Source organism: Calypte anna, chromosome 21 (assembly GCF_003957555.1).
Source record: "Calypte anna isolate BGI_N300 chromosome 21, bCalAnn1_v1.p, whole genome shotgun sequence".
In the NCBI taxonomy this organism is placed as follows: Eukaryota; Metazoa; Chordata; class Aves; order Apodiformes; family Trochilidae; genus Calypte; species Calypte anna.
Genome location: NC_044266.1, coordinates 3,964,351 through 3,992,097, shown reverse-complemented (window position 1 = coordinate 3,992,097; position 27,747 = coordinate 3,964,351). Strand labels below are relative to the sequence as shown.

General features: G+C 39.8%; 1 protein-coding gene across 4 annotated transcripts in view; it reads left to right on the top strand.

Moving 5' to 3' along the window:
• Nucleotides 1-27,747, top strand: part of RERE (arginine-glutamic acid dipeptide repeats) — a 201,214-nt gene that overhangs the window by 90,174 nt on the left and 83,293 nt on the right. For 2 of the 4 annotated variants that reach the window (XM_030463519.1, XM_030463520.1), the window contains exons 4-6: nucleotides 10,353-10,458; nucleotides 11,576-11,672; nucleotides 14,972-15,076. In XM_030463519.1, the coding sequence (XP_030319379.1) occupies nucleotides 10,353-10,458; nucleotides 11,576-11,672; nucleotides 14,972-15,076 (308 nt within the window). Of the gene's footprint in view, nucleotides 1-10,352; nucleotides 10,459-11,575; nucleotides 11,673-14,971; nucleotides 15,077-18,960; nucleotides 19,174-27,747 lie in introns of those variants that run through there. The other 2 variants (XM_030463521.1, XM_030463522.1) reach the window with 2 other exon arrangements.

Sequence of the window (27,747 nt, the reverse complement as noted above, 5' to 3'; positions counted from 1 at the left end):
CAGATGATGAGCCTTAGAACTGGATGTTAGCTTCTCTGTCTGTATTCACTTTAATCTTGAGTCAAATGAGTGCAGTGCAGATGGTGTCCCTGGTACATCCACGGTGTGGTTAAAAACCAGGTATCTGTTTCAGAACTCTTTGTTTCTTGTGCTTCATCGTGTTTGGATGTTCACAAATGACTTGCAGCACCTGACAATAGGCTTTTTTTTTTTCTTTTTCTTCTGAAGCAGGTAAATGCATGCATTTTATACTCCAGTGTAGTTATTTCTGATTTTAGCATTTTCAATAGCTGACCATTTCCAGCTGGATGGGGGCCATCTTTCCAGTCTACAGGTTTAGATTAGATTGCAAGCTGTGGGCCTAGTTTTGGATATACTTAGGTAGTACTGATTTTCATATATATACAAAATAAAGATAAAAGATCTAGCACTGCTAATTCTAGCCATTGATATCACAGCAGGCAGCAGCAATTGGCATTGTTAGAAATTCCCTGTATGGGAAGGTACAATCATATCTTCCACAAATAGACATTTTTTTAAGACTGGTGGATCTTTATTTCTATATTAGCTGCCCTGGTTTGTTTCACACTAATTACTGACAACATTATTCTTATTAAGGCTTTGTAGTGACCCTGTTTATTTGCCATTGTCTGCAGGTACTAATATGTGAAGCACATGTGTAGAAAATGGTTTTGTTTTTCTGGTTTAAAATGTTAGCTTTTCTGTAACACAGCATGTTAGGTGTAGTTTCATAGAAGATGTAAGCATTTAAGTAACTCTTTGTTCCATCAGCAAATGCTTACATCCTCTTGAGAAGCTGCACAAGGAAACCTTTACTTCCCAGGGATATTTTTCCAAGTGCACTTTGTTTCCTCATAGGAACAGCATTTGCTTGTTGGGTGAAATAGCCAAGTCACAGCATCTGGCTGATCAGTCTTCATTTTTTTTCCCTTTTCTATAATTCTAAGCCCTAGCTTGCTAGCAAAGCAGGCCAGTTTGCAGAGGTGCTTTAATTTTCCCTGTCATAAAATTCCCCTGACTATCAGGCGATATTTTAACAGCAACTCAGAGCTGGGTTTGCAGAGCAAACCTCTCCTGATTGTTTTATCTTTTAGCTCTTGGTATGTCTTTGTTAAAAGGTAAACCCCTTAGTGAGATGTTTAAGAAAATGTGGCCTCTTGATATTTAAAAGGTGAGAAATCTGTTTAAACCATATATGATGGCTTCAAATAGCCCCATTGCTGTGTGCTGCTTGTTTTAATAGAAGTGATAAATACTGGAGCTGGTGGTGCTCAGCAATTAGATTTGAGCTATCTACAACAAATGACATTTAATGGCAAATGTCAGGCACAGTCTGAATGGTATCTTAATTTCGGTGTTGTGTTTCTTTGGGATAATTCTTAAAAAACCTTAATGGAATTACCAGAGCATATATTCAATGATTAGTTAAATGTGTTTGTAATACCATTAGTTGTTAGGTAACTGTTTGCTTATTATGCTTGACACAGGGTGTATTTGATGTACAATGTGTATGGTAGGCAGTGCAGCAATAGAAATGCTAATCAGGAGGGTGTGAAGGAAGGCTGTGCTGCTATCAATACTGTGTCAGCAGCTTGCTGCCAAATTTGCTGCTGTGGGGAAGGCAGAAGCTGTAATCAAAGTGGAGTTCTAGAAGCAGCAAACGTGAGCAAGAGATCCTGTGATCAAAAATAGTGCTCGTGGCTTTCTCTGTGATTTTTTTTTTAATTGCAGCCCATTTCTGAATTCAGAGAAATAACACCCAGGGTGTGGGATCTCCATTGCTGGGGCTGTGATTTTTGCTCCCTGGAGCTGTGAGTATTGTGTACACACATCCAGAACTGCTACAGTGACTTTGTGCCTCCTGAAGAATCCTCAGCACAAGCACAGTGTGGGGCTTGGAGGGGGAGAGGTGGCTTCCTAAAACCAGGAATCCATCCTGGATGGACTCAACCTGCCCAGACCTGGGGTGGGCATCTGTCCATCTGTCCCCTGCCCTCCTCCTTTGGGGACAACACCAAGTTCACCTTGGGTTTCATCAGATACCTGATGGGGATCTGCTGCTTATTTTCCTATTTTCCCCAAGAAGGGAGCAGTCAGTTGGGGAAAAGCTTTGGTTTTTTGTTTTTTTGTTTTTTTTTTTTTTGGAGGGGAGGTGGGTGGACACACAGCCCTTTCAGCTGCAATTAAAGAGCCTCACTGGTGGGGACTTGCAGGCTGGAATCCTCTGGTTACTTTATGCTTTTGCTCAGCATAACTTGACACCATGAACCACAGATGGGATTCAAAGAACATCAAAGGGAAACGGAGCAGAAAGATACCACAAAGGGATTAAAAGAGGTAGTAAGCAATGACCCATAACCTTCATGGAAGATCTTATGATAGTTTTATTTTAAATCAGCTGGTTTTTAAGCATAACTGCTTTTTTATATTTTTTTTTTACAAGATGAGATGATCTTTTGCCATATAGAATGGCACTGAAATTTTAGAGTATTGTTTTTAAGTGGGTTTTACTGATAGGAAAGCAGGGGACTTGCTACATCTTGGCACAGGAAGCAGCTTTGTTTCTAGTAAAGCTGAAAAGTTGTTGAAACAAATAATAATATTTGTTTTAAACACAGGAGTCTTTCGTGGTCATTACCTGAAATGAGTAATGTTGGTTTTCTCCTTGAAAGCCTGAATGAGGCTGTGTTGAGATCAGCTTTCTGGATGGCTCAAAAGTTGAAAGCCTATGATTCAATGTGTTTAATATCTAATACTTGATATACCATGAGTTGGGAGTGTGCTGTTTCTGATCCTCTGTTCCTGTGTCACCACAAGCTGAAAGTAGGGAAGATGGCATTAACTGAGTGTTTTGGTTAAGAAAGAAATTGCCTCAAGAATTTGGGTAGAAAACACAAGTATCTTGGTCAAAAACTTCATAGAGTGATTTTTTATTTGGTCCTAATTGACCTCTTCTCATCTTCTGAAAAGCAGAGAAGATGATGTGTCAGCTGCTGATTTGATCATGTTTTCTGGGGTGTGAGTAGGGGTGGAATTCCAGAGGAGTGAGAAAAGAGGGAGGCTTTTTTTTAATATTTAAAGAGTGCATGGAACCTGGGTACAAAAGGGTGGTTAGAAGTTGAGGATGTTGAGAACTGTTCTGCTCTGACAGTTGGGCAGTGCCCTCGGAGCTTCATTTTAGAGTAGCCATGTATTCATTTTGATTAGCTCTAGTTTGCACTTGTTTTTGTATAATTACCTGTGCTCTTTAGCACACATAAAGGTATGGTATTCTGTAAGTAACTTACCTAATTTAAGCCAGTAATTTATACAGTAGAGTTAATTAAAAAATACTTGTTTTCTTCTTAGTGGAAAGCAGGAGACTTCATGTTAACTGTTACTGGCCCTATACCTTTAAGAAACATTGTCAACAAGATAATAGAACACCAGTGGTGACTCAGTTTCAACTGGTATTTCACAGTTGATTTTTAGGTCTTTTTTTTTTTCCAAGATTGAAAAAAGATGGGCTTAATTTTTATTTGGCTTGTGGCAAGTGTCTTATTAAAGCTATTGTTCCATAGGGGCTGAGGTCCTGGAAAAGAATGACTGTTTGCCTAATGGTATTTTTATTTGTTCCTTGTGTTTCCTTTTTCTTTCATGTGGTGCCTAATACACAGATTGCTTTCCTGTTGTTGGCATTCTGCATAATCAATGTCAACGTTTCCATGTCAAGGGGAATTACTGCCATGCACCCCAAGGCAGTTCATTTGGAAGCAGATAATTAGAGGACATTGTTTTGAAAACAGTGAGAAAATAGAAGAAGGGAATGTAGGTGTCTGAAAGAGTTTGGCCACCAAATGTGATTCTAGCTGGGAATTATTACATCTTTTGGATAGCTCCAATTGAGCTTTGTCTAAGTGCATGTAGTTGAAGCACAAGGAAATTCAGTGCTAAGCTGTAGCCTTGCCAGGCAGGCTTGACCAGTGAAGTCACTGATGTCCATGCAGTTTTTTAGTGCTATTTCTTGGCAGTTTCTGATGGATCTATCCCTACTCAGTAAGCATATTCTTTGTCTGTCAGATATCCTGTAAAGTTCTTGCGTGTGACTTTAATAACTATCCCACCAGAACATCTCCTGTTCATCAAATGGCAGTGTAGCAAGTTTTGATAGTAAAGTTCTGGTGAGCTTAAGTCTGTATTTTTTTTTTTTTTTTTTTTTAAGACAGTCTAGCAGCTACAGTGCCAAACCACCCACACTAGGAGACAACATATGGCAGCTACTATGAATTAACCTGCAGAGAAGCAGCATATCTCTTGGTGTGTTTAAAAAGGCTTGAGCCTTGATAGCTGGATTCAGAGGTTTTGGCTTTGTGGCCATCGCCTTGCACAGCAGGAAACACAACCTTGCAGAAAACAAGTCATGATCTCAGACTAATTTTGACCATAGTTTGCAAATGTTCCAAGTGTAGGCAAACAGATTGTTTAATGCTTGCATGTGTGTATAGCAGTAGGCACGTAGGATGAGGTTAGCAGGTATATTTATGGAACTCGTATGCTTTCCCCTCTCCATATATAGGAAGCAACTCTGCCTGCAAATAACCTGTCTGCAGTCTATAATGTTTGTTTGCAAACAGTTTTGCTAGAACTTTGCTATAGAGATGTAGGACGAAACAAAGCAGGGTGGCTCTGAGCAGCAGGACTGGGTTTCTCCAGGACAGGGAGATCCCTGAAGAGGGCCGAGTCTTCATGTGATAGGTGTCTGAGTGGGAAAGTTTGAAATTCAGGGGAAGGTGAGTGCCGTGCTCGTTTTACATTTCTGAGTTATTTGGACATGAGACTGAATTAATTTCCAGCACGTTGAGGTGCTTCCCTGCATTCCAAAAGGAGTTCCATTTGTTTAACTTGTGAATAAAAGGGGCACAAGAGAAATTCGTTCTGTAAACAACCACAAAATGTCAAGAGCAAGGCGAGGCGAGAAAATCCCGTATTGTTTTGTCAATAAATTATGCTTTCTCCTACATAGATCACAGAAATGGGGCTTCACCCTGGAAACAGCAATAGTTGATACCCCAGGCAGCTTATTCCCAGCTCAGCTCACACTTCACTGAATACACTGATCGATTATCCGCGGCTTAACCAAACCTTCTCATTTCCTGCCTTCCATTACTGTGCTCAATCAAGCTGCTGCTTCTTTGTGGCCTGCCTTGTGCAGCCAGATAAGCCATCAAGGCATGTTTCTATTAGAAAAGCTCTTGTAGATGGAATAGTCATTAGATAACACTAACAGGTTTAAAGGTTGCAGGCTTTGTGTTGGTTCAGGTTAAGAGGACAGGAACCAAAAGGGCCGCTGCCTTGGGTTGTTGTGTTGGAGGGGCACTGAAATTGCACGTTGCCAGGTTTAGTGCTCTTAATGTACATTTTGATTTCTTGCTGAATCCTGATAGCTCTCACGTTTGACAGTGCTGCTGTGTTTGCAAGACATAATTGTGCGTTAATACACATGCATCTCAATTAAATAATCAAGCTGCAAAAATAGCGTTCATTTGCAGTAATAACCTCTCTATTTCCAGGGTAGGTTTTCCTGGCTTACAAACAGCTGATCAGATTTCTTATTTAATTAAAAAACAGTCTACAGAAAGATACCCTGAGAACTTGAAATTACACATGCTGTTGCAGAGCAAGGAAAAAAAAAATCCTTGCTGTATCTGTTTAGCTCCTGATTTCTAAAGAGTTTTATTTTGTGTCCCCTTTAGGGATTTTTTTGTTTGTTTTTTTTTACCCCTAGTGGATCTGGTGTGAGCAGCTTATTTTTTTTTCCCCTCCTTTAAATATTAGTGAATATCAAAATTGAGTAAGTGCAAAAATATTTCTACGGTAGGAGTAGAAATATGGGTAGCAATTCAGCAGGGGAGGGAGGGGGGCACAGCATGTGGAACAAGTCAAATCTCTGCTTGTATTGGAATCAGGATAATACTGTGTCATGGAGCATAATGAGAAATGACCGTGTGAAATGAAGTAATCATATTTTGGAGATAAACACAGCACCCCAAAGGAGTGGGTTAATTTGTAGTGTTTAAAAAAATAAATATATATATATATATATATGTAACGTCCACTGGAAAACTGGCTTTGTGTGGCCAGAGCTTCTCTGCAGCAATGCAGAAATGTTTATTTTGAACAGTGCAGTGACTGATAAAACATTTAATGTGTTGCTAAAATAGAACAAGGAATTTGATAGCTTAGAGTTAATGACTTTTTTTTAATAGAAAAATTTCATTGTTGGAAACATGTTTGAAAGGAAATATGTTCTTTCCCTTGTTTCTATTTTGCTGTTTGTTTCTTTGAACTAACTGCTATTCACTGACTCTAGCATGCCCATCTGTCATCTCCAGCATTTGGTATATTGTTTCCAAAGCTAGTTGTGATTTAACATGCTATCTAAATAGGGCAAGTAATGAAGGATACTGCTTAAATCCCTCTGAGAGAGTCTGCAGGACATCTGTGATCATTTGCACAATTTGGTTAGACATAACCCTGGGAGGAGAATGTGGAAGCTCTTCAAGATAAAAATTGTAATGTGCAGTAATTCTGTTTTTAAGCGTGTTCTAAAAGAAACCTGGCACCTTGGTATAGCTGTATGCTGTGGAAATCAGTACTTTGAGACTTTGAAACAAAACCTGCAAGAGAATTGTTTCCCCTCTTAAGGGAGAGGCTTGTTTTTAAACAGAAGTTGACCACATGCTTGTGAACTGGGATGCTTTAATCCGTTTACAGATTTTATCTGATTCTTGCTGAAGTCCAAACCTGATTCATGTTTTTTCAAAGGGACAATAAACAAACCAGCAGCAACAATAATTACCCTCAAGTCAGGAATTCTTGAGAACAGCCATAATAGTCAATAATTTATTTTAAGGGGAAAATGGAGTTTTGTAGCAAAAGGCATCTTTTTGAGCTGACAGACACTGTAAAGCATTTACCATTGCATTATTTCTCCAAGTCTGAATTTGGCATGTGACTATCCATGGCTTTTCCTATGTAAGGGTGATAAAAAAAAAAAAAGTAACACTTTATGAACTGCTTTTTGTGTGTACACGGTTCTAAAATAAATAGTCTACCACAGAAGTTGGTGCCTTGACACCTCTGAGTGTAGTCTGCACTGTAAATGACAGACATCTAGAAAATTGGCTGACAAAATAGCATGTCTAGGAATTTCTTTGCAATGAGGGATGTAAATGTGTAAAACAAGGTTCTGACAGACGTTTTAGATTTTTCAGGAGATTGAAAGTTCAGGTTAAAATCCTCAGAATTGTTCATGTTGGAGAGTAGGTACAGAAAATGCTTCTCAAGATGAAGTTTTGAAATGATTTGGGTAAAAACCAGGTATCTTGGTAAAACGAGAAAGGAGATTAGATCACAGTGCTCTCAAAGAACCCTAAAAAGCCAAAGTTGAGCTGAACAACCCAGAACCCAAACCCTACTGCTCTCAGCAGAGCAGCAATAGCAACTTCTTGCTATGTCACCATATTTTTAGTTGCATCACTGTCCAGAGACTCCTCTGTAAAAAGTTACTTATACATCTACATCTTTGTGAATGATGTTTTTGTCACTGCATTCCTGGCGTGGAGACACTGAGTCGAGCCATGTGTGTTCTGAGATTCTAATGATGAACAACCAGCACTGTGGAGCAGGGGCTGCTTTCTGTTTTGAAAGATATAGAATGAGTCTGACAATTTTTAAAGATATGTATATTGGCTATGCTCATCTTTCCGTGTCATGTGTGAATAATTCTGAAATGCCTGTTTCATAAGATTTAGTTTTTAGATGTTAAAAGCATAGAAAGTTGGTGTATGCCAGGGCTTCAAATCTGTGCCTATTTTCACCATTTTGTATACTGGTTTTATTATTAGTTCTGGTTCTAAATCTACCTTCATCTTTTTTCTTTTCTTTTTCTGCATAGCTTTTAAAGATAGATTAGTTTTGTTTCTGAGGTGTAATGAAAGAAAAGCCATTCTTTTCTGTTTATGAAAACCCCTATCATTTCTTTCTCTGTGTCATCTTCCCCTCTGGCCATGCCTCAAAACTTTACCTGAGTCAGTCCCATCGTTTTTGCAGGTTGCAGGGTAATTTCCAGGACAATTCATCATTTCCCTGAAAAGCTTTTAGATTCAAGCATTCTGCAATTCAGTCACATTCCCTGTCTTCCTCCTGATTGTGAATCTGGTTGCAGGGGAGATGTTGATGTTCTCACTGGGCAGTCACCACAAACCTCTGGAGTGAGGGGCAGGGAAGAACTAAGCCCTTCTGTGACTTTGAGAAGAAAGTTTCCAGTTGGGAAATGAGCCCCTTCCCATCAAATTCGAATGCTTGAACTAGCAAAAAGCTTCAGACTGTAGATATTAATGGCTTCTTTAAGGTTGTGATTTTTTTAATGATGAGATGATAGAATACTGCAAAATGCAGTAGAACCTTTGCCTGCCTTCCTTGTGTTAATATGTGAATATTCCTAGTAAGCTCTTAGGTAATCCTCTGCTACCCCATTTTTTAAAATACATTTTGGGCAACCTGGATGTTGATGGTGAAGCTTACAGGAGACACAGTGAGCAAATCTTCCCTTTCCATTGACTGAAAGCAAAATCCAGGAGGGTCTTTGGGGAGGAGGGGGTTGTGGTCACTCTTCATGGCAGCAGGATGAAAAATCTCACTTGCAACCACGGATTTCTTCTGTCAAAGAGCAAAAGAATGCTTTGTAAATGGTGACTGTAGCTTCATCACTGTTCTGCTAAAGCCTTGTGCTGTTCAGTGATCTATTAAGAAACTGAGACAGGGAAGTTGAGTGGTTGCATCACTGTCTCCTTTACAGCCTTGGCCTAATTCAGAATAAAGCTGTGACCTGCCAACTCCCAGCTCTGGGGTGCCAAAGCAATGAAAGCATTTGGCAGTTTTGAGCCCTCCCTTTTTGTTGCAGTGTAATCTCAATGTCCACATACATGAAGGACACACCATTTCCCACAGAATTTGTACCCTTCTGGAGGTCTTCCTGCAAAGCTGGGAGCAAAACTCAGTGTTGCTTCTCAGACTTTTGGTCTTTTGTTTAGGTTTTTTATAGTTGTTGGGGTTTTTGTTTTGTTTTGTTTGTTTTTTAAGCTTCTTGTCTTTGACTGTGATCCGAAACAAAAAGTAGGTTCAGATTTCTCTTGTACAGCAAAATACGCTTAGCGTGTTCTTGAATGGTTTTTTTGAGGCGTTCAGGACATTGAGCACTTGTGCTGGAGTATTTAAACTTTTTTTCTGGCACAATGCTGCCACTAGCAGTTTTTTGGCGGTATTACATGGGGTTTTGATCAAAGGCTGTGAGAAGTGCATTTAATGGAAAGATTTTGAGGTTGTTTATTAAGCAGAAAGGGTGGAAATTGCTGGAACAAGCAGGCTGAGGTGAACAGGAGAGATGATAAGAACTTTCTGGTCCAGTAAGCTGTGATTTAGCTTTTAAATGTCAGTGTTTGAAGAGCAGTCTGAGAAAGGTCTGGAGAGCTGGAGCCCAGAAAAAGGAACGGTGCTTGCAGCTGCTTCATTCCAAAGGAATGTTCATTTCCCTTTAGGCCTTCCTCTGTTTCTTCAAGTGTTTTGGAGCAGTAAAAAAAATTGACTACCAAGGGCTTCAAAGTTCAACTGAAGCAGTGTCTGTAATGACTTGATCTAAAAATTCTTTTAAGTGGTATTTATGCTTCAGTTTCCATTTAAGAAGGAACAAAGTGGTAGATGGATTCCCCAGTGACAAAGGAGCACATGAGGAAGATAGTTTTGTGTAAATTTTGCTGTTGGCTTTGTGAGGTATGTGAGCTGTCAGAACCTATAATTAATAGGGCTGAAGTGCAGCATCCTATTATTTTCTGTAAAGGATTGTAATAAAGAACATGTATGATTATGTCTGAATCCAGCTGTCCTTGGGAAAAGAAAAATCAATCAATCTGTTTTTTACAACTGTTAAGAATGGTAACATTAAATCATAATGCTGTTGATATTCTGTTCTTCCATGTTTACAGAGTAAGATCATGTTGCGTGAGGCCAAAAATTCCAGTTCTTTTCTGATCCCTTCCTTTTCCTTCCTTTTGTTTTTTCTGAGTGAATACATTAGTATTTGCTGGTCAGATAGGTAGAGATGCAGGAGATGTATGTTGCCTTTGTCTCATATGAAAGTCAATCCTTAGCACATTGCCCTTGTTTCATTGTCCTAGAAATGTTGTCTTCCCTCAGGTTTCCTTCAGTGTGAAAACAAACTTGATACTTTAGAAAATGATGTCAGATGGGGTCTGATTTCTTTTTTAGTAATGCCTTTAGACCTTCTTTTTCAGAGTAAACGGGACCACCTCCTTATGAATGTCAAATGGTACTATCGCCAGTCTGAAGTCCCAGATTCAGTCTATCAGCATTTGGTTCAGGACAGACACAATGAGAATGGTAAGTTAGGCTCTGGAGAGTCAGGTTTTGTTGTGGTTTTCTTACTTGTACTCTCAATTTTTAAGTTTTAACAGTCTGGAAAGCAAGAACACTTTTCATAGGGGAACGAAGCAAGGTCTGATGATGAAAATAACACTTAAGAGGATGGGTGGTTGTGTTTCTTACCTGCTTTGTATGTTCTAACCTGTGGATGTCCCATAACTATTGCTATAAGTCTTTCAGGTATGGTTTAAATACAAAAATCATTGGATCCTTTGTAAGAGTACTGATACCTAGCTGGCTAAAGACCAGCTTGTCTGAAGAAACTGTGAATCTCTTTTTTTTTGTGTGTGTGACTCTGCCACGGTGTCACTAGACCTGAATTTTAGATTCATAATGAGTACTCACTGTGGTTAGTAAGTGATGTAAGTGAAGCACTCATTGCTGAGTTGCCCCTTTTCTCTGCAAAAACAAGCATGATCTTGGGTTTAATAAAAGCAGAAGAAACTACAGTTTGATAGCATGGCTGCTTTTTTATGTCCCACTCTTATGCATGAGGACAAGTATTCCTGTGTGTTCTTCAAAGGTGTTACAAAGAAATAATGGAAAAAGTTGTCCCCCAGTTTTTCATTAATATTGAGATTTTTTCAATGTTTGAATATGAGTATCAGTATTTATCTCAAAGCCAGAGCACTAAGCAGGTATTGCTGTCAATATTTTCTTGAGGATTTGAGATTAATTATGCTAAACAACTAAAACCTTAACCTGGAATCCAAGTCAGTGGTAAAATATGTCAGCTAGGAGTGACCATTTCTGGTGACTAGTGGATGTGTCACTCAGGACCCCTAAAATCTGTTTACCTCTAGCAGTTAAGATATGGCAAGGAAGATTTCACATTTAGAAATGGTGATTGTGTTATTTCCATACCTGACAGGCCATGTAAGCAATCTCAGTGTTTATCACCTTAACCCTGAGGAGACTCTGCCTCAGAAACATCCTCAGACTTTGACCTGTAAAAGATGCCTGCAGAATGGCAATGGGAGAGATGCTTTCAGACTGTAGCTGATGTGTTGGTGGGGATATTTTTGTTGTTTTGGGGTTTTTTATGATTATTGTTTGTGGTTTTACTTTCTGGCAGACTCTGGACGAGAGCTTGTTATTACAGACCCAGTTATCAAGAATCGAGAGCTCTTCATTTCAGATTATGTTGACACTTACCATGCTGCTGCCCTCAGGTAAGGTCCAGAGGATGTGGTTCCAGGGCTGAGGTGGAGGAGAAAAACAAAACTTATGGAGTGAGATGCTGTTCCTGGTGTTGTGTGGGGTCATTAACATACTGCTCAGCTTTCTGCTTTCTCCTACAGTAATTAACTTGTGTTATCTGTTCTCCCTCAAAAAGAAGCTGTAATTCTCCAGCCTCGTTTTCATCTCAGTTAATCAATGTTGCTCAGAAGATATTGTTTCCCATCATTGCCAATTTAGGTTATTGCTAGTTCCTGCAGAAAGGCTCCCTTTCCCTCCTCCCTGTTTGATTTGGCTATTAACAGCAGTGTCTCCTGGTGAAGTGACTGTTAGTGTGTTGCCCTGATTAAATTGTGTTAAAGGCTTTTGCTGGGAGGCACTTGTCATTGTTGCAGCTCAGCTAAGAGCTCTATTAAAAACTCACTGTACAGACAGGAGGTAATGGACCCCTGTATTGTTCTCTGTACTCTCTGCCCTTCCCTGGAGATTGCTGCCCTCTTTATCCACCAGTTTTTTGAGTGCTAAACCTCTGCCTGGGTTCAGGGGATACACACTTACTTAAAAATGTTTTCAAATAGGAACAGCAAGGCTTGCTTTTTCTTTCTTTTTTTTTTTTTTTTCCCCAGCAGATTTCCAGAAAGCTAAACGTGTTTGGATATTGTCAAATGCAAATTGAATAATCTCCCTGAAAATAATGCTCAGATGGTGTTTCACTCAAACCATCTGGAGACATTTTTTTCTCAGAGTCCCTTTGCTGAAGCCACTTACTTTGAGACAAACTAGCTGCAACCTCTGTTATAACAGTAGGAAGAAGTCTTTGATTAACATATTAGACTTTTTCATAAATTTAGGAGATTCCACTGGTGTTCTAGAATCTTACGAAGTTCCACAGTGCCTTTTCTGAGTTACAGGACACCTTCCAATTTTAAACTGGCATGCTTAGAAATGGGGTATTAGGAGGTTTGTTGTCTTGATGGAAGCATCTTGGAAATGTAACTGCTTAAACAGAGAGAAACTGAACTATGTGTTGGAATTTTCACCTGGGAGTATTTGAAGTTCTCTGCCACATCCTTTGTTGTTGTCTTTAAGGAAAAGATACAAATGGAATATATTTGTATACCAAAAACCCCATGAAAAATAACCTCCCTTTCTAAAAAGACTGGAGGCTGCTGAAAGACCAAACCAATCACTTTCTCAACCTGTCTTGTTTTTATCTATTTTCTTGTTGCTTGGAAATACATTCCATTGGCACCTTTCAGATCACCTTGGCATATGGTTCCACTGTTGTTTTGTTGTGTTCTGGATTGTTACCATCCTGATAATTCTTACAGGTTTGTAGAAGGTATCTAAAGGTGCTGATAATTAAGGGAATATAGTTTTGCAGAATAAAGATTATAGTTTTGCTGATTCTTTTTTAGCAAATGGTGATTAATCCAAGTCAGTAATTTTCATTGTACAAGACCAAGATAAGGGTAATTGCACATGGTGTTCTTACCATGAGAACATAGAGTAGGCAGAATGTATTGTGATGCATGAAAGGAAGGTTAACATCAAATTCTAATTTACTATACTATGGGATTATTTCTTTGCCCTCTGCAAGCAAATGGACACGCAGTGAATTGATGACAAATTGGGAAATAAAACCAGTGATTGTAACTACCAATCTCCTGCTCCCACCCCTCTCATTTTCTTTCCAAATGACTAAACCAGGAAACCAGCTTCAGCCACCAGGGATAAAATAAATATTAGTAAACAAGTATGTCTTTCAGTATTTCTGTCTGATGTCTCAATTAGCAGCCTTGTTAATGTTCATTACAACCTGGCATTACCTGTGCAAAATCCAGTGTTGCTTTGTCCTTTGCCAGAAGGGCAATTGGCTGAGAATTAGGCAATCATGGGGACAGTTCTGCAGCCTCAGCTTCCAGGATAGTCATACTGGTTTTGTTTTAGGATAGTCCCACCTGTATTCATTCTTCATCCTTCTGGTGTGGGTTTTTTTTTTCCTCACCTGTAGTAGCTGATGTTGGGAGAGCAGATATCACAAGGCAGAGTTGCCAGTGGGTGTGCAATTGAAGTGTTTTACCATGAAAAGATGAGAGAGGGAAGCAAGCTTCACATTTCCACTTTCTAGTGTAGTTTTGCAAATACTCAGTGCTTTTGAGCCTTGCTGAGAAGACTAAGCCACCAGATCCAGTATTACTGCAGGCCAAATAATTATTCATTGTGGTGTACTGGTGGCAATAACACTTTGCATTCCATTTTAAGCAAGACTGCAAAACCTTTTTGCAATGTTAAATAAGGCCTAACACAGCTTATTCATAATAGCAGATACTGTTCAGTAAATACATGAGAAAAGAGATGCTTTCTAATACTGGAAAGCTTGACAGCCTGAAAAAGAGCAAAATCCTGTGCTTTGTTTATTGCATGGGATCAGGGTTAGACAAAAAGCTCCAACTCCCCTGCTGTCTGCCCTGTTTGTCTCTGCTCGCTTCTGATCTGATGGATTTGGTGGCAGTGAACTGCAGCAGGCACTGCCTGACAAACCAGGAGCAGCTGGTGAACATTAACAGCCCAACAAACCCTTGAGGAAATGAGATGCAGCTCCTTACAGCCAGGCTTCATGCTCATCCTTAAGGATAATGACTTCATCAACAAGCTGTATTAAACAGAAATATTAGCAATTCGTTGTAGAACAAGCTAATAAATCCTCTTTTGTATTTTGTCTCTTTTTTTTTTTTAAATAGTAAAAAATGCCTTTATGTGTTTTATTCAAGTAAAAGGAAGTAAATTCTGTGTGTTTTGGAATTTGCATTGTTAGGATTGCAGTCTTGCTAAAGCAGATTAGCTTTGGTTTTGTTTGGAAGTATTATTAAGCTGAAGTTTTACTTAGTTTTCTAAATAAAAAGCTGACTTCCCAGGTAACATGAATAGTAGAATTTTCTAAGCTTCCTTACAGATTTAAATGTAATAGGACTTCAAAAAGTTTGAAAATAAGATGATTTCAGGATTGTATTTCTAGGATGGATGTTGTTCACTAGTCTGATTAATTTGGGGGACTATGTTCTGCCAGAATGAGAATTAATGAATGTTTGTGGAACACCATCTGAGACACTAACTGAATTTTTTTTCCCTTTCCAGCATGGGAAGAATCAGCATGGTTATTTGTTTGTGAAGTTTTAGACATCTAACTCAAGGATGTCAGTGACTTAACACAGAGATTGCAGTGGCAGTGAATGAAAATACCTGTTAAATCAAGATAGAATTCTAATACCACTTTCCCTCTTTCTTTCAGAGGGAAATGTAATATCTCCCATTTCTCTGACATATTTGCTGCTAGAGAGTTTAAAGCCCGAGTGGATTCATTTTTCTACATCCTGGGCTATAATCCAGAGACAAGGTAAGTGAAGTGACTTTTCAGGCAAACTTTACCACTGATCAGAGCCTGTAGGAACAGGAAAACTGCTCAGGGGAAGAAGAGTTAAAATGAAGTATGATGCTGATAGGAAGGTGGAGTGGAAGAGTAAGAGGGAGGAAGCTCTTCCTGCTTAGTGCATCTATGGGAGAAAAACTATCAGTAGAGAATATAATTGGCAATAAGTCATGGTATCTGGTTGCATCTCTGGGTAAATAACTTAGTGCTTCAGAACAGGTTTTTAGAACTGTGAATTTTTTTGAAGGTTGCAGACATTAGCAGGAATTCCTAGCTGTCTCATGGGCTAAATGCAGACCCCTGAAAATGTTTTCAAAAACACATCCACATCCATTGATCTTTTAGGAAGTAATGTTGAAATTTTCACTCTAAGGAGAAATCAGTTTGAAAGTTTTTAAACGTGAGGATTCATGCTTTCAAGTGTTAATGCTCATTATAGGATCCTGCATCAGCAGTTCCTCATTTATGCTTCACTGGCCAGGAACAAATTGAAGGTACAGAAAGAGTTGGTTTGGGTTTTTTTTTGGGGGGGGGATCAACACGTATTTGAAGAAGGTATCTTTTATTTCACAGTTCTTTCAGTCTGCCTGGCTGATGCCCAGCTAATCTTTATCAGCTGTTGGAAAGCAAAGCTGACACTAGACAGTACCTTCATTATTTTCCAGGTCCAAATCCTAACTCTTCCTTTTTCATTTCTGTAGTTTTGTAAACCCAGAGAAAGCCTTGCAAATACCAGCCTCAAAGAGTTGGTTGTCTAGGGGCTTATTTCTGTGAGCACATGAGTAGAAGATTAATAATGTGTAATAGGGCTCAGCAAGGTCTGTGCTGACTGAACGCTGTATTGTTTCCTTCAATGCAGAAAACATAATTAGCTTGTGGACCTTGATTGCTGGAGATATCGTTGAGAAAAGTATTATTTTAAGTGGAAATTAGGCCTATAAATAATAAATATTTGAATTGTTATACTGTAGATTCACTGTTTTTATTGCAGATAGGAATCTCTATGCTTCAGGGCATAGCCAACCACATCCTTTTCTTCCTAACTGCTTGCAGTTATAAAGAAATTCCCTGTGTGTGCATATTATTATGCATTTGCCTATTTATGAGGCTTCCTGTAACTTATTCTAAAGTGTCTTAAACTGTTTTTAAGTGAGACAGAGGGGACTGGTTGGGGTAAACTCCCTTCATCAATTCAGTTCACATCCATAAGTCAGTTGTTGTCAGTTTAAGTTCTAACTGTATAGTGCTGAGGTCTGGTAAAAGAGCATGAAACCCTCTAATATTTTAAAATGCAATATTTTAGAAAGGTTTTGTAACATTTATTTATATTTTTGGAGCAGTTTGACGAGGTGAGGTATTTACTGAAGTTTGTTACCTCTCTGGTATTTGGCACTATGCTTGACCTGTATATTTAATTGTGTCACTTCTAATGCATTTTGGTTTTGAGGGTGTGAATGCTAAATGAACTATTTGTACCAGTGTTCAAGTTCTGAGTATAATTGATGTTTCTCCTATGAAATGCCCATTATGGGAGTTGTCAGTGCAGTTTTAAAGCCACTTGCTGCGTAGAAGTAGCTGTTAATTCTTTTAGCTATTAAAAAATAACTGAGCCTGAGCAGATCAATGAAATGACAAAGCATAGCACTTAGTTATCAGCTAATTACTCAGACCAGCTAGTGCTCAAAGTGTAGGACTTTCTTCCTTTGGTTGAAGTCAGGGTCGTGGGGTTTTGTTGTTTTTTTGTTTTCCAGTTTTTAATTCTAGTTCTTTAATTCAGTATTTCCTCTTGGAATGAGGGGGAGGTTTAGAGCTGAGCCTGAGTTGCTTGATTATTTTTGACCTGTGTGTTTGCTACTGCTTCTTTGAATACCTAATTCTAGATATATTTAAGAAGTATTGCAGTGTATTCAGTTCTAAAACCAATAAGAATAGTAATAATAATAATAAGGCTTTGTGGAGCTGTGTGTTAGTGGGATTTTCAAAGCTTCCTCTTAATATTGCTCTTTAGAAAAAACTTTATTTGCATGATAAATTGGTATGTACAGCTAAAATGTGAACTAAGGGGGGTAAAGAGGACTGCAGAGCTCTATTTGCCTGTTTTGATTCCTTTTGTCTGGTTAATTTTTAGCTGTCAGAGTATTTTGATTCTATGCTTATTGTAATGCCTGGAGCAGTGATAGAGGGTGAAATGATCATCAGGGATTTTAATTGTATCCATCTGTATATCTCCAATCAGAGCCTTAAAACAAGGTTTTATTATACTTAATAGAACACTCACAGTTTGTGGCAGACTCTGAGTAAGACAATTCCTACATCATATTGTAATCCATTTTTTTTTTAATAGGTTTAGCAATTTTAAATACAATCAGGAGTCCTCCTGTTCAGAGAAATCAGGGACTGTTTGTATGGTATGCCCATGTGATGTGAAACAGATGGCTTGTGTATGTCTTACTGAATTAGTTTTGTATCACTCTTGCCTAATATTCCTGGGAAGGAATTATGGAAGGTGCTGAGCACCAGCACTGTGTATCAGTAGGTCAGCTGGCAAAGACTGCAACATATTTGGACCACTTACCTTTCTTAATAATCTGCAGTCTGAGAAAATTTGGTCAGTCTTGTTCTGAAAGTGTTGCTTCCTGTAAAATTTTTATAACAAGAGTTGGGTGATAGAATGTTAGGGTGGATTTCATTTTATAAATCACTTTATAAAACGTCATTGTGTTTATTCAAGTTTTAAATGCATACCTTGGCATAGCTTACTATTAAAAAGCAAAACAAAAAGACCATTAATCATAAGGATGTTTAAATTATAAATTATTAGTGCAGGTTTATTTAAGGAATAGAAGGAGTCAGACTATGTTGGTGTAGGTCCCAAAGAAAGGGGGGTGGAAAATGTTACCCGGATAGCAAAAAAGGTGTATCCACCTATGTGAATAAAATAAAAATTTCATTGGATTATTCTAAAGGAGTGAAAAATTTGCATTGTTCTGTGGCCTGATCTGTTTTGCCGAGTCTGTTTCTGTGCTTTAAAATTCAGAATTTGAGAAATTTTTTATCCTTTTCTAGCTGTGCAGTACATTGGTGCTTCTCAGGTGCTCTAAAAAGGGAGGCAGATATATGAATTACAGCATTTCATGCTGTAGGGGAAAGGGATATTACCTCCATATAAATGCACAGCAAAGGATTTATTTGAAAATTCCAATAATAAACAGGAGCCCCACAAATCCAGGGTGCTGAAGGAAGTTGAGGCAGTGCCAGTCAGGTCTGGGGTTCACCCTCTGTTCGCACAAGCTTGGAAATGCAGCAGCATTGGCGCTGAGAATCCCTGTTCAAGTTTCCTTGGATATTGCCTTACTGTCAGGTAGAACTAAGCAGTCAGTCAGCCAGCTTGCTGCTTCATTTCCTGACAAACAGGCGGGGGATGAAAACGCGAGGCTCCTGTCTCTGGCAGCTGTGAAAGCCCCCGCGCCTTTTTAATGTCATTTTTTGAAAGCCAATCACGAGCCAGGAGGGCGAAAATAATAAAACAACAAACACAAAAATCTCTCAGCCTTTTTTTTTTTTTTTAAAAACCTGATGTGTCTTTGAGCTGGAGATGTGGGAAGCGATGGAGCAGGCGGGGGGGGAGGGTGTCTGTGTGGCTGTGCCGGGGAGCGTTGGGTGTCCCGGTTCCCCCCGCCATGGCCCCAGCGCCTGCGGGCGGGCTCGGAACGCGGGAGCTGCCGGAGGCTGCTGGGAGGCTGCAGCTCAGCCGCGGTGTTGACGGAAACCGCGGGGTTGAGATTGATTGCGTTGGGAGCCGGTGTGTGGATGAGGGGAGGGTCACAGCACATGCTCAGTCCTGTCAGTCCGAGGGCGAAGTTTCTGCGTTCTGCGTGCAGGCTTAGGTCATAGCACAAGCTCAGTGAAAGCTCCTCCGAGGTCTCTCAGACTGCATGTGCCTCCATTTTGAGTTGGTAGAGTGGAAAAGGCAGAGTTTTAGCTGTTAAGTAAGAGGGTTGAGGAATACATCTAAGCCCACAAGAGCCTGTCATAGTCATGGATGATCCATTCAGCCCCTGCAGGTAGGCTTACATCACTCCAGCCTCCCCTAAAAACCATGGTGATTTCTGCTGTTGTTTGTGACTTCTGAAATGTTTATGAAATCATTTCATTACTCTTGCATGCTCTTCAGAAGCTCGGGATAACGGCAGCGTGGCCGTGCAGCTGTTAGGTGCATGAGGGCCCTGAGCCGGGAATCTGCTGCCTTGAGGGGGTGCATGCAGCAAACCCTTGAACCTGTGGGGTCTTATTTTTCTTATTTTGTTGGGGTTTTTTGTTTGGTGTGTGTGTGTGTGTGTCGCCTCTCCTTTTCTTGGTGCAGTTTGAATTTCGGTCGTACTGTCTGCTTCTGTATCAGCTCTGTGGGGAGCTGCAGCCTTTACCCCGGGGTGGCTGTGAGATGTTTCGGGCCTGCAACAGGGTGTTGGGGTAAAATGTTCCAAAGGGGCTGTAGATCAGCAGCCATTGGTTGCTCTACAGATGGGAGGTTCTGGGTTGGATACGAGGGGCAGAGATCCTGATGATACTTCCTCAAGTATTGAAGAGAAAAAAACCCAACAAAGTAAGCATCATGGTTCTGCCTGCTTGTCACGGCACACGGGTGACGCTTGGGCATCTGAAACACAGCAGTGTTGTCTTATGCTTTGAGGAGTTTGTCAGATGACATCTGTATAAGCTGTAATACCCCCATAGGTTTCAGCAGGCTAGTCAAAAAACCCCTACATTTTTAGACTGAATAAAATAGAGGACTTGGGGCTCCACAGTTTTGTGTTAACAGTTGTGTGGTTGCAGCTGGCTTCAAGGTCCCTGTGGGACACCCAGCAGTGGCTTTTCAGTGTTAAGTATAAATGAGTTTGAGAGGAATTGGGTGTGTTGAGTGGGAATCGAGTTGATTCTGCAGCCTGTTCTGCTTTGCACTAGTGACTGAACTTGTGCAACACTGGGTGCTGTGCTGCTGTGGCCCTCTGCATAGCCCTTTGGCTTGCAGGACAGATCTGGGCATCATGGAAGTTTGTGGCTGAAATACTCGAGTCAGGGTAACTCATTTGTGAGTTACTGGAGTGCATTGAATTGGAAGGGGATGGGATGGTTTGAGCTGCTCAAAGTGACATCTCTGGGACTGCATAGCAGGAAGGTGAGTTCTAGCCTTTGAACCATTCACCTGTGCAGTGTGGGTTACTCCAGCTACCTTCCTGCTCTTGTCAGAAGCTGTGGAATGGATGGTGAATTATTTTACTTCTCTTAGTGTCCCATGGCTGCATCTGTGTGCCATCTGAAGTGTCTTTCCCTTTTCCATTTCCTTTTATATACCTAGAGAGCATAAAAATCAAGAATACCTATTTTAATGTGGGTCACTGGTCACTTTTGCCATTGGCTGCAGAAAAGTCATGCTAATAATTATAGGGCAGTAATCCCTTGAACTTCAGTCTGGCTGAATCACCTCTTTGTTGGAAAGATTGTCTCTGTAGGCCAAGGCTTTAGAAACATTCCTAATAAAGCAGCTACTTGAATATGTACAGGAATGTGACTCTGCTCTGCAGGAATACAGGGATATGACACCTTGTGTTCTTAACATTTGTTTTAAATGTTGACTTACAACCAGAACAAAAGGCATTAATGGATGGAGAGGGTACAAAGCAGTCTGTTTTGTGCTATTCTTCAGTGGCAACTCATGCATGCATTTAAAGAATATATAAAAAAAAAAAACCTGCCACTCGTAGATTTTAAATGAAACTTCGGTCAAGCTTGTTTTAAAAAGCTAAGGTTAACTTTTACAGTAATGGGAAAAAATGGAAACGCCTCTAGGTTGTAGTAAAAGAAATGTGATTGTGAAACAAAACACTTGGCAAAAAAATACTGCTGGGGTAATACAACAAATAAGGCATTCCTCACTTCATCAGTTACACATGAGAACTTGTTGATGAGATATTGGTTGTTTCGGCTCCCAGAACTCCCCCTGGAAAGCTGACCCCTCTGTCTGTGCTGTGCTCATGTACAGTCAGATGGGTCCTGATGTATAGCAAATGTATAGATATTCTTATTCCCTGTGTCAGTACTCCTCTCACAGCAAACCTTCAGTGTTTTTTGAGATCTCAATTCTCCCATTACACATGCTTCACAAATGTCATTCACCTGTTTTGCCAGTTGTGGGGTCAGTCAGCCAGTTTGTTACAAGAGCAGTTCCTTAGATTTGTGCATAGGTGTGAGACCTACACTTTGGCTTAGAAAAAGCAACAAAAATGGAAAACCAACTTCCACACACCCTACTCTTCCCCCTAAAAATTTTTTTTTTCAAAACTTAACCTCTTACTCTTTCTTCCAGTTCTTCAGGCTGTAATTGGTTTTAATTAGATCTTTGTATTTCCAAGCATGTGATGTAACTAGGGGTATCCACAAGCTTGTTTTGTGCTTCACATTTTTCATACTTGCCACCTTTAACACATGCTATTGATTCTCCAGGTTATCTGTTGTTCAGGGAAGCTGTATGTGAGTTACCACATCTAACCTTGATGAAGCTTTATTGGAAAAATTAACTGCCAGGTTGCTGCCTGGTTCCATTGCCCTGCATATAAACTGTAGTTGTGCTGAGGAAATGGGGCTGATGTAGTATATACTCTGGTTTAATAGTTAATATTTACTCTGGGAAGTGCAAAGGTACTGCCTGGACATTTTAGGAACTATACAAGCTAAACACTTAGAGCAACATAATTCCCTGTTGAATTAATTCACATATCTATGTTGCTTGCAGATAAGTAATGTTCTGGTTCTAGTAAAATCATATGTAGACTAGATAAAAAACTTGGTATAATGCAAAAGTTTCCACTAATTATTTTTTTTAACTTGTGCCCAAAATACTGATGTCTTTTGTGAAGGTAAAGAAATACTGGAAAAAACAGTATTAGAGAGTTGAACTCTACCAGGAAAACGTCACCTACACAGGTAATTCCTGAATGGAGAGAACACTTGTCTCCTTGCAGTAACTTGCCTGTCAGGCTATGTTATGATCACTTCCATCCTGCCTTTTGAGTAGGGGATAACACTTCTAAGGCCTATATGGTGATGTTTGGTGGTTTTTGCTCATATGTAGATAAAAGTCTGATGAAAAATAATGTTATCTTGAAACAGCTTTCTCCTGTTTGACTCAGTTCTGCAGCTACTTCCTTCTCCAACCAGCAGCATGTGCAACACCCAGTGCTCCACTTCCTTAAATGTCTGGCTCTGCACTCAGCAGGTTTGAGCTTGTACTGAAGGTACAAAAGTTAGCACATGTTTATTCATTCCTGCTTTAAATTGAGCACTCACTAAAAATGTTCCCATATAAATTCATTTGCCTGAAACACAAATTTGATTTTTTTTTCACTCAGGACACAGACTAGCTACTGCAGTTTTTATTATTAAAACAGGTTTTAAACAAAACTTAAACTTACTGGGGGCTGGCCATTTGCAGGCATGTGTTTCTGAGCAGTAGGGTACTTCTAGAAAAGTACTTCTAGAAAAGGTAGTTCTAAAACCTTGATTTTAAAAAAAAATTATTTGAGGCACAATTGCAAATGGTATACATGAAATTGGTTTAAACTTGAAGTAAGCTTTTTCATGTAAAAATAATAGGAAAAGCTAGGAAGCCATGATTTAACCCGTAAATTGGTACCTATTCTTATGGAACAAAAAATGAAGTAATGTGACTAACTCAGTCTTTAAACAAGATTTGCTGTTTGTTTAGAAGGGGGTAGAGAACCCATTCTCTTATTCTTAGGCACTCACAGCTTTGTGGTAGTTGTGGGATTTTTTGGTTAAAGGTTGAATGACCTGCACCTGATTGTCACTTTTGTATTTTGAATGTGTAATGCAGGAACATAACACACATAAGAAGGGTCTTGCTGGGTCAAGTTGCAGATCCATTTGTCTCCCAACAGTGGCCATAGGCAGATGCTTGGAGAAACTAAGAATAGAGCTGTGCTCTATGACAGAGGCTTATTGTGTTTCTGGGCAGTCTATTTTGCATCACTGTGGTGAAACCTTGACTTTTTAATGTTGTGGAGGAGCAAATATATGTAAAGCTGCTCTGTTATAGTTAAATCTTTGCAGGCAGAGCCTGCATAGCAGTGGATAAGAATGTGGCAAGGGAGGGTCTGAATTTTGTTTTATGGATGCATGGCATAAAATGAAATGCAGTGTCCTAGCAAATTAATCTCTTGAATGTCATGCCAGTCCCTTTCAAGCCCTGATGAACTGTTTCTTAACCAGCTGAAGTAGGAGTGGAGTAATTTTGTTCTCTCCTGTTTTGTTGCTCTAGAGATGGAACAAAATGATCCTTGACAGATGTTTTTAGAACTGCTCTAAAGAGCTTTTTTTTTTCTTTCTTTTTTATCTTGGGTATCAGACCATTTGCATAAAAGGATTTCTGAAAAACATTTTCCTGAACCTTTCCTAGCTACTTCAGATTAATATAAATTGTGCAGAAATCACAGCTAACTGGAAATTGGTTATCTTGACAGTAATAGTGGCTGTTTGGCTACACCAACGTTAAAATGAATGATTACAAATTACAACCTTTTCTGTCTATTACATACATCTCTAAGTCTGGTAAGAAAATTGATGGCTTGCTGAATAAACCCAAAACCAGACATGTAAATAAACCCAGATCTCATAGAATTAATTGTTTAGTGTTAAGAGCCTATTATTGCTTACAAAAACAACCCCCAAGCCCCTGTATATCTCAGCTTTAAGCTGTCTTTCCTCTTTTAATCATTCATCCTATAAAAATAATGACCTTTTCCAACTGTATTTATGCATTTCTGTATCTAACAATCTGTCCCCACCTTGTGATGTCTGGATGCATGACAATCACTGTTCTGGTCTCTGGACCCTATGGTCCCCATTTCTGAGAGCCCCATCCCCTCTTTAAACAGGCTCTGTTCCAGGATGATGTGAGCTACTCAGACAGAATGCTTCTGGTTTCTTGTTGAAACTTCCTCTGCACTTTAAGATTTGCCTTCCTAATATGCATGTGTTACAGTGGGCAGTGGTTTTGAGTTGGCTGGTTTTGAAAACCCTTTCGGGAGAGCCCTGAAGAGAATCTGAAAGACTTTGTGAGAGGCAGCCTGTGGCTGAGTGATTTGGCCAGTTTAAAAACCCTTTTGTCTTGAAGCATCCCTCCAGTTTAATTACAGATCACCTCAGTATACAGAATCAGGAATGATTATGCCAAGAGTGGTCACAGGACTAGCACAAAATGATGTCCTATATGTGATGTGTAGGTTGCGGTGTTTTGCTTTAGGGTTTTTTTAAGTTATAATTAAATTATTTTTATATTTTTTTGAGTTCTTGCTGGCTAGGAGCAGGTGTTTCCAAAACCAGGGGAAGTGCAGTACATAGTGGACAGCACTGAGTGTGTAGTGACCACAGCAGAACAAAAACTGTGTCTCTTGCTGGGTGAAATGAACTGATGAAGAATAGAGTTGGCTCATTGTGATACTGCAGTGATACCACCCCTGTCTGAGGCAAGTCACTTAGTGTAAAACATGTGCAATTACAGCCCAGCATGTTTCTTGCTGAACTTCAGTAGTAAAAATGAAAACATGAAAGAAGCAGCATCACAGCTTCTGAGATTCCACTTTGAACTTGTACATGTGATCCCTGGCCTTGAGGGTCCAGCACATGTATTCAGCATGTGTTTCTGTCAGAAGCCTGGCTTCCTAGCAGAGATCTTCACCACATATACTGGGTAAGGACTGACTTGGATTCATGTCAAGGGTAGGACAAGAGCAGGACAATGCAGGGAAGTGCTGTGCAGAAACCTGCAAATCCTTTTGCTGTTGCCTCCAATCTCTGGAGAAGTTCAGGTGTGAGTTTCCAGCCTTGAGCTGTGTCTGGCTCTGGCAGTACTGTCGGAGCAGTTGGTGTTGCAAGTCCAGAACCACTGTTATCCTCAGAGCTGATGTGGCGTACCTCATGCTGCTCAGACTTGGTCTGGTGTCTCTTCCTTTGCTGGGCTCCAGTCCTTACCAGTATGGGAATGCTGTGCTGCTCTCATGGAAATGGTGTGGGTCTGGTGTGCAGTATAGAGGAGATAGATAATAAACAAACAGAGTTCAACTTGTTTCTGTATTGGAAATCATGTGGGAAATGTTCCCAGCCTTCCTTCCTCTCTTTCTTTCTTTCTAGAGCTGCTAAATTAAAGCTCTGCACCACTGTGTCCTCTCTCCTGTGCCTTTCTCATCCTCACCTCTGCACTCTCTTCTCTCGGCCATGCTGCCTTGAACTTTTTGGCCTTGAACCTCCAACCTCCTCTGTTGCTTTGGAATTGAAAGGACAAAGCTTTATTGAACTGAACATCCTCTCTCTTCTCACCAGACTGTTCAGAATGAGCCTCTCTTGGATTAGAAGGTGCTTGTTTTGCCCTGCTCTGCTACAGAAGCTTCTTGCCTTTTTGATATGCAGTCGCAGCTTCCATCTCCTTTCTGACCAGCCCCTGTTTACTTTGCAAAATACAACGTTGTCATGGCAACAGGTTACTTTTCAAAAGGAACATCTTGTCATTATATTTAATCCACTGCAGCTGAAGAGGACTGAAATATTAAGTTGTTGTTGCTATGGATACTGCTTTGTTACATCAGTTTCTTTTGTGTCACATTTCATATACAGTGTTGGGTTGCCTTTTTCCTTTCCCATAGAATAAACACAGAGTGCTGCTCCATTATTAGTGTAATTGCTCTCCACCAGTGTAATTTAGCTTTAAAATCTACAGTGCATTTTCACTTCCACAGCAAGAATTTTTTGCCATTTGCAAACCCATTCCTGGGGATGTGGAAACAGTAAAAATTATTTAACAGATTGTGTGCCCTTGGAGAGCAATCAGCTTTGTGCCCTTTTTTAACAGAAGTGCAGTCTAGTGCCATCTGAAAGAGCTGCCTGCACAGCATCTTTGTTCAGCCCAGTCCTTATCTTTTAGGGCTGGAGCAGGGAGTACCTCTGGGGTGTGAATAAAATCAGGAAATGGCAAATGAGCAATGAAAAGGCACACAAATATTTCTTTTGACACTTGATTTTCTTGTGGGGAGACATGGTTGGATAACCCCATGAAGTTCCCCCAAGCATTCTATCTCCACACAAACAATTCAGAAATCCCATCCAGAACTTTGCTTTCATCTTTGCTGTTACTTGCAGGATGCTCCAGCATCCTGTAATCAATCTTGATTGCTAAATACTTTATTTATCATAGTCAGTGTGATGCAGTTGAAGAAATTAGGAGCTGGAGGATGCTTGGCCTACTGGGGTTTTTTTGCTAGCTAAATGGAAAATAGCTTTAATTTCTGTTGAAGCACAAGACCTACTTGTTGGGCCTTTGGCTGGAGTGGCAGAAACTGCATAGGCATGTTTTAAGCTTGGCTTGCAGTGACTAGTAGAAATGTGTCTGGCTGTAAAATGAATTCTGGGGATAAAAGAGCATCAGGATTTTCTGTTGTCAGATTCCCCTTCCACTCTCACTGGCACATTCTGACACCTTGTCATTAAAAAAATGTGTCTTTGTATTTAATGTATAACTTTGTAAATACAACACTGACTTTCTAATTCAGTCCTTTCTGTGTATAACCTGGATCAAGAGTCTTGCAAAAATACACCCTGGAGGAAACCATTTTGACATTTCTCATTTTTTTCAGGAGGTTTTAGGCACCTGTTTTAGAGTAGATCTACTTAGCAGGGAAGATAGCATTGCATAGGCATCAAATCATGAGGCTGAGTGTTGCAAAACCTGTGTTTATTCCTGTGTGACAGGTTCTCCTGTCACATTGTCTTGGATGTAAATTTCAGATCCACTGCTATAGTTTGCCCACTTGTGCACCAACTCATAACGTTTCAGAGCAGTCATTGTGGTGAAGTTTAACTTCTGACACATAGGCAACACACTTAGAAACGTTGAGGTGAAAATGTTTTCATAAACCTGTGCCAAATGATCATGTCAAACCCTCCAGTAACCAACTTGCCTTCAAATGGTATTTCATGACTTGGATTATCCATTGTTAGGATTTTTAAGGGCTGGCAATTTAAGGTCCTGATTTTCATTTTTAAAGTTTAAAGGAAACTGTTTCTCAGTCATTGCTTCTGATCACGGTGAACAGAGCAGGGTGAGTAAGAAATCCTGCAGGGTGGCAGCCTACTTGTTAAGATGATGTCATTCTTCCTGTAACAGCAAATTGCAAGATTAATTCAAGTTTGAAGCTGGTCATCTGCTAAGTTGATGTGTGTGCTCTTCTCTGCCACTGTTTTGAGAGTCACTTAAATGTCTTGTAGTTAAGTGTTAAATTCGTAAGTTCATAAATTCATAAGTCCTATACATCTGAATTTTATCATCCTTTTAATACAATATGCAGCATATAAATAAAATATGACTATTTAAAAATGAATTTATAGGACAAGAAAAATGTTGGTCCTTAGGGATGTGGAGTTTCCTTGGATTTGCATATATTTTTTAATGATATTTTACAGAGGTTTTGGAGTCATTTAAGTTTTCAGACAAGCAGCTGTTTTCAGTGTCCCAAATACCAGTTTTGAGGCACAAGACCCAGACTGCAGATGTCAGACTGCAGCAGAGAGGT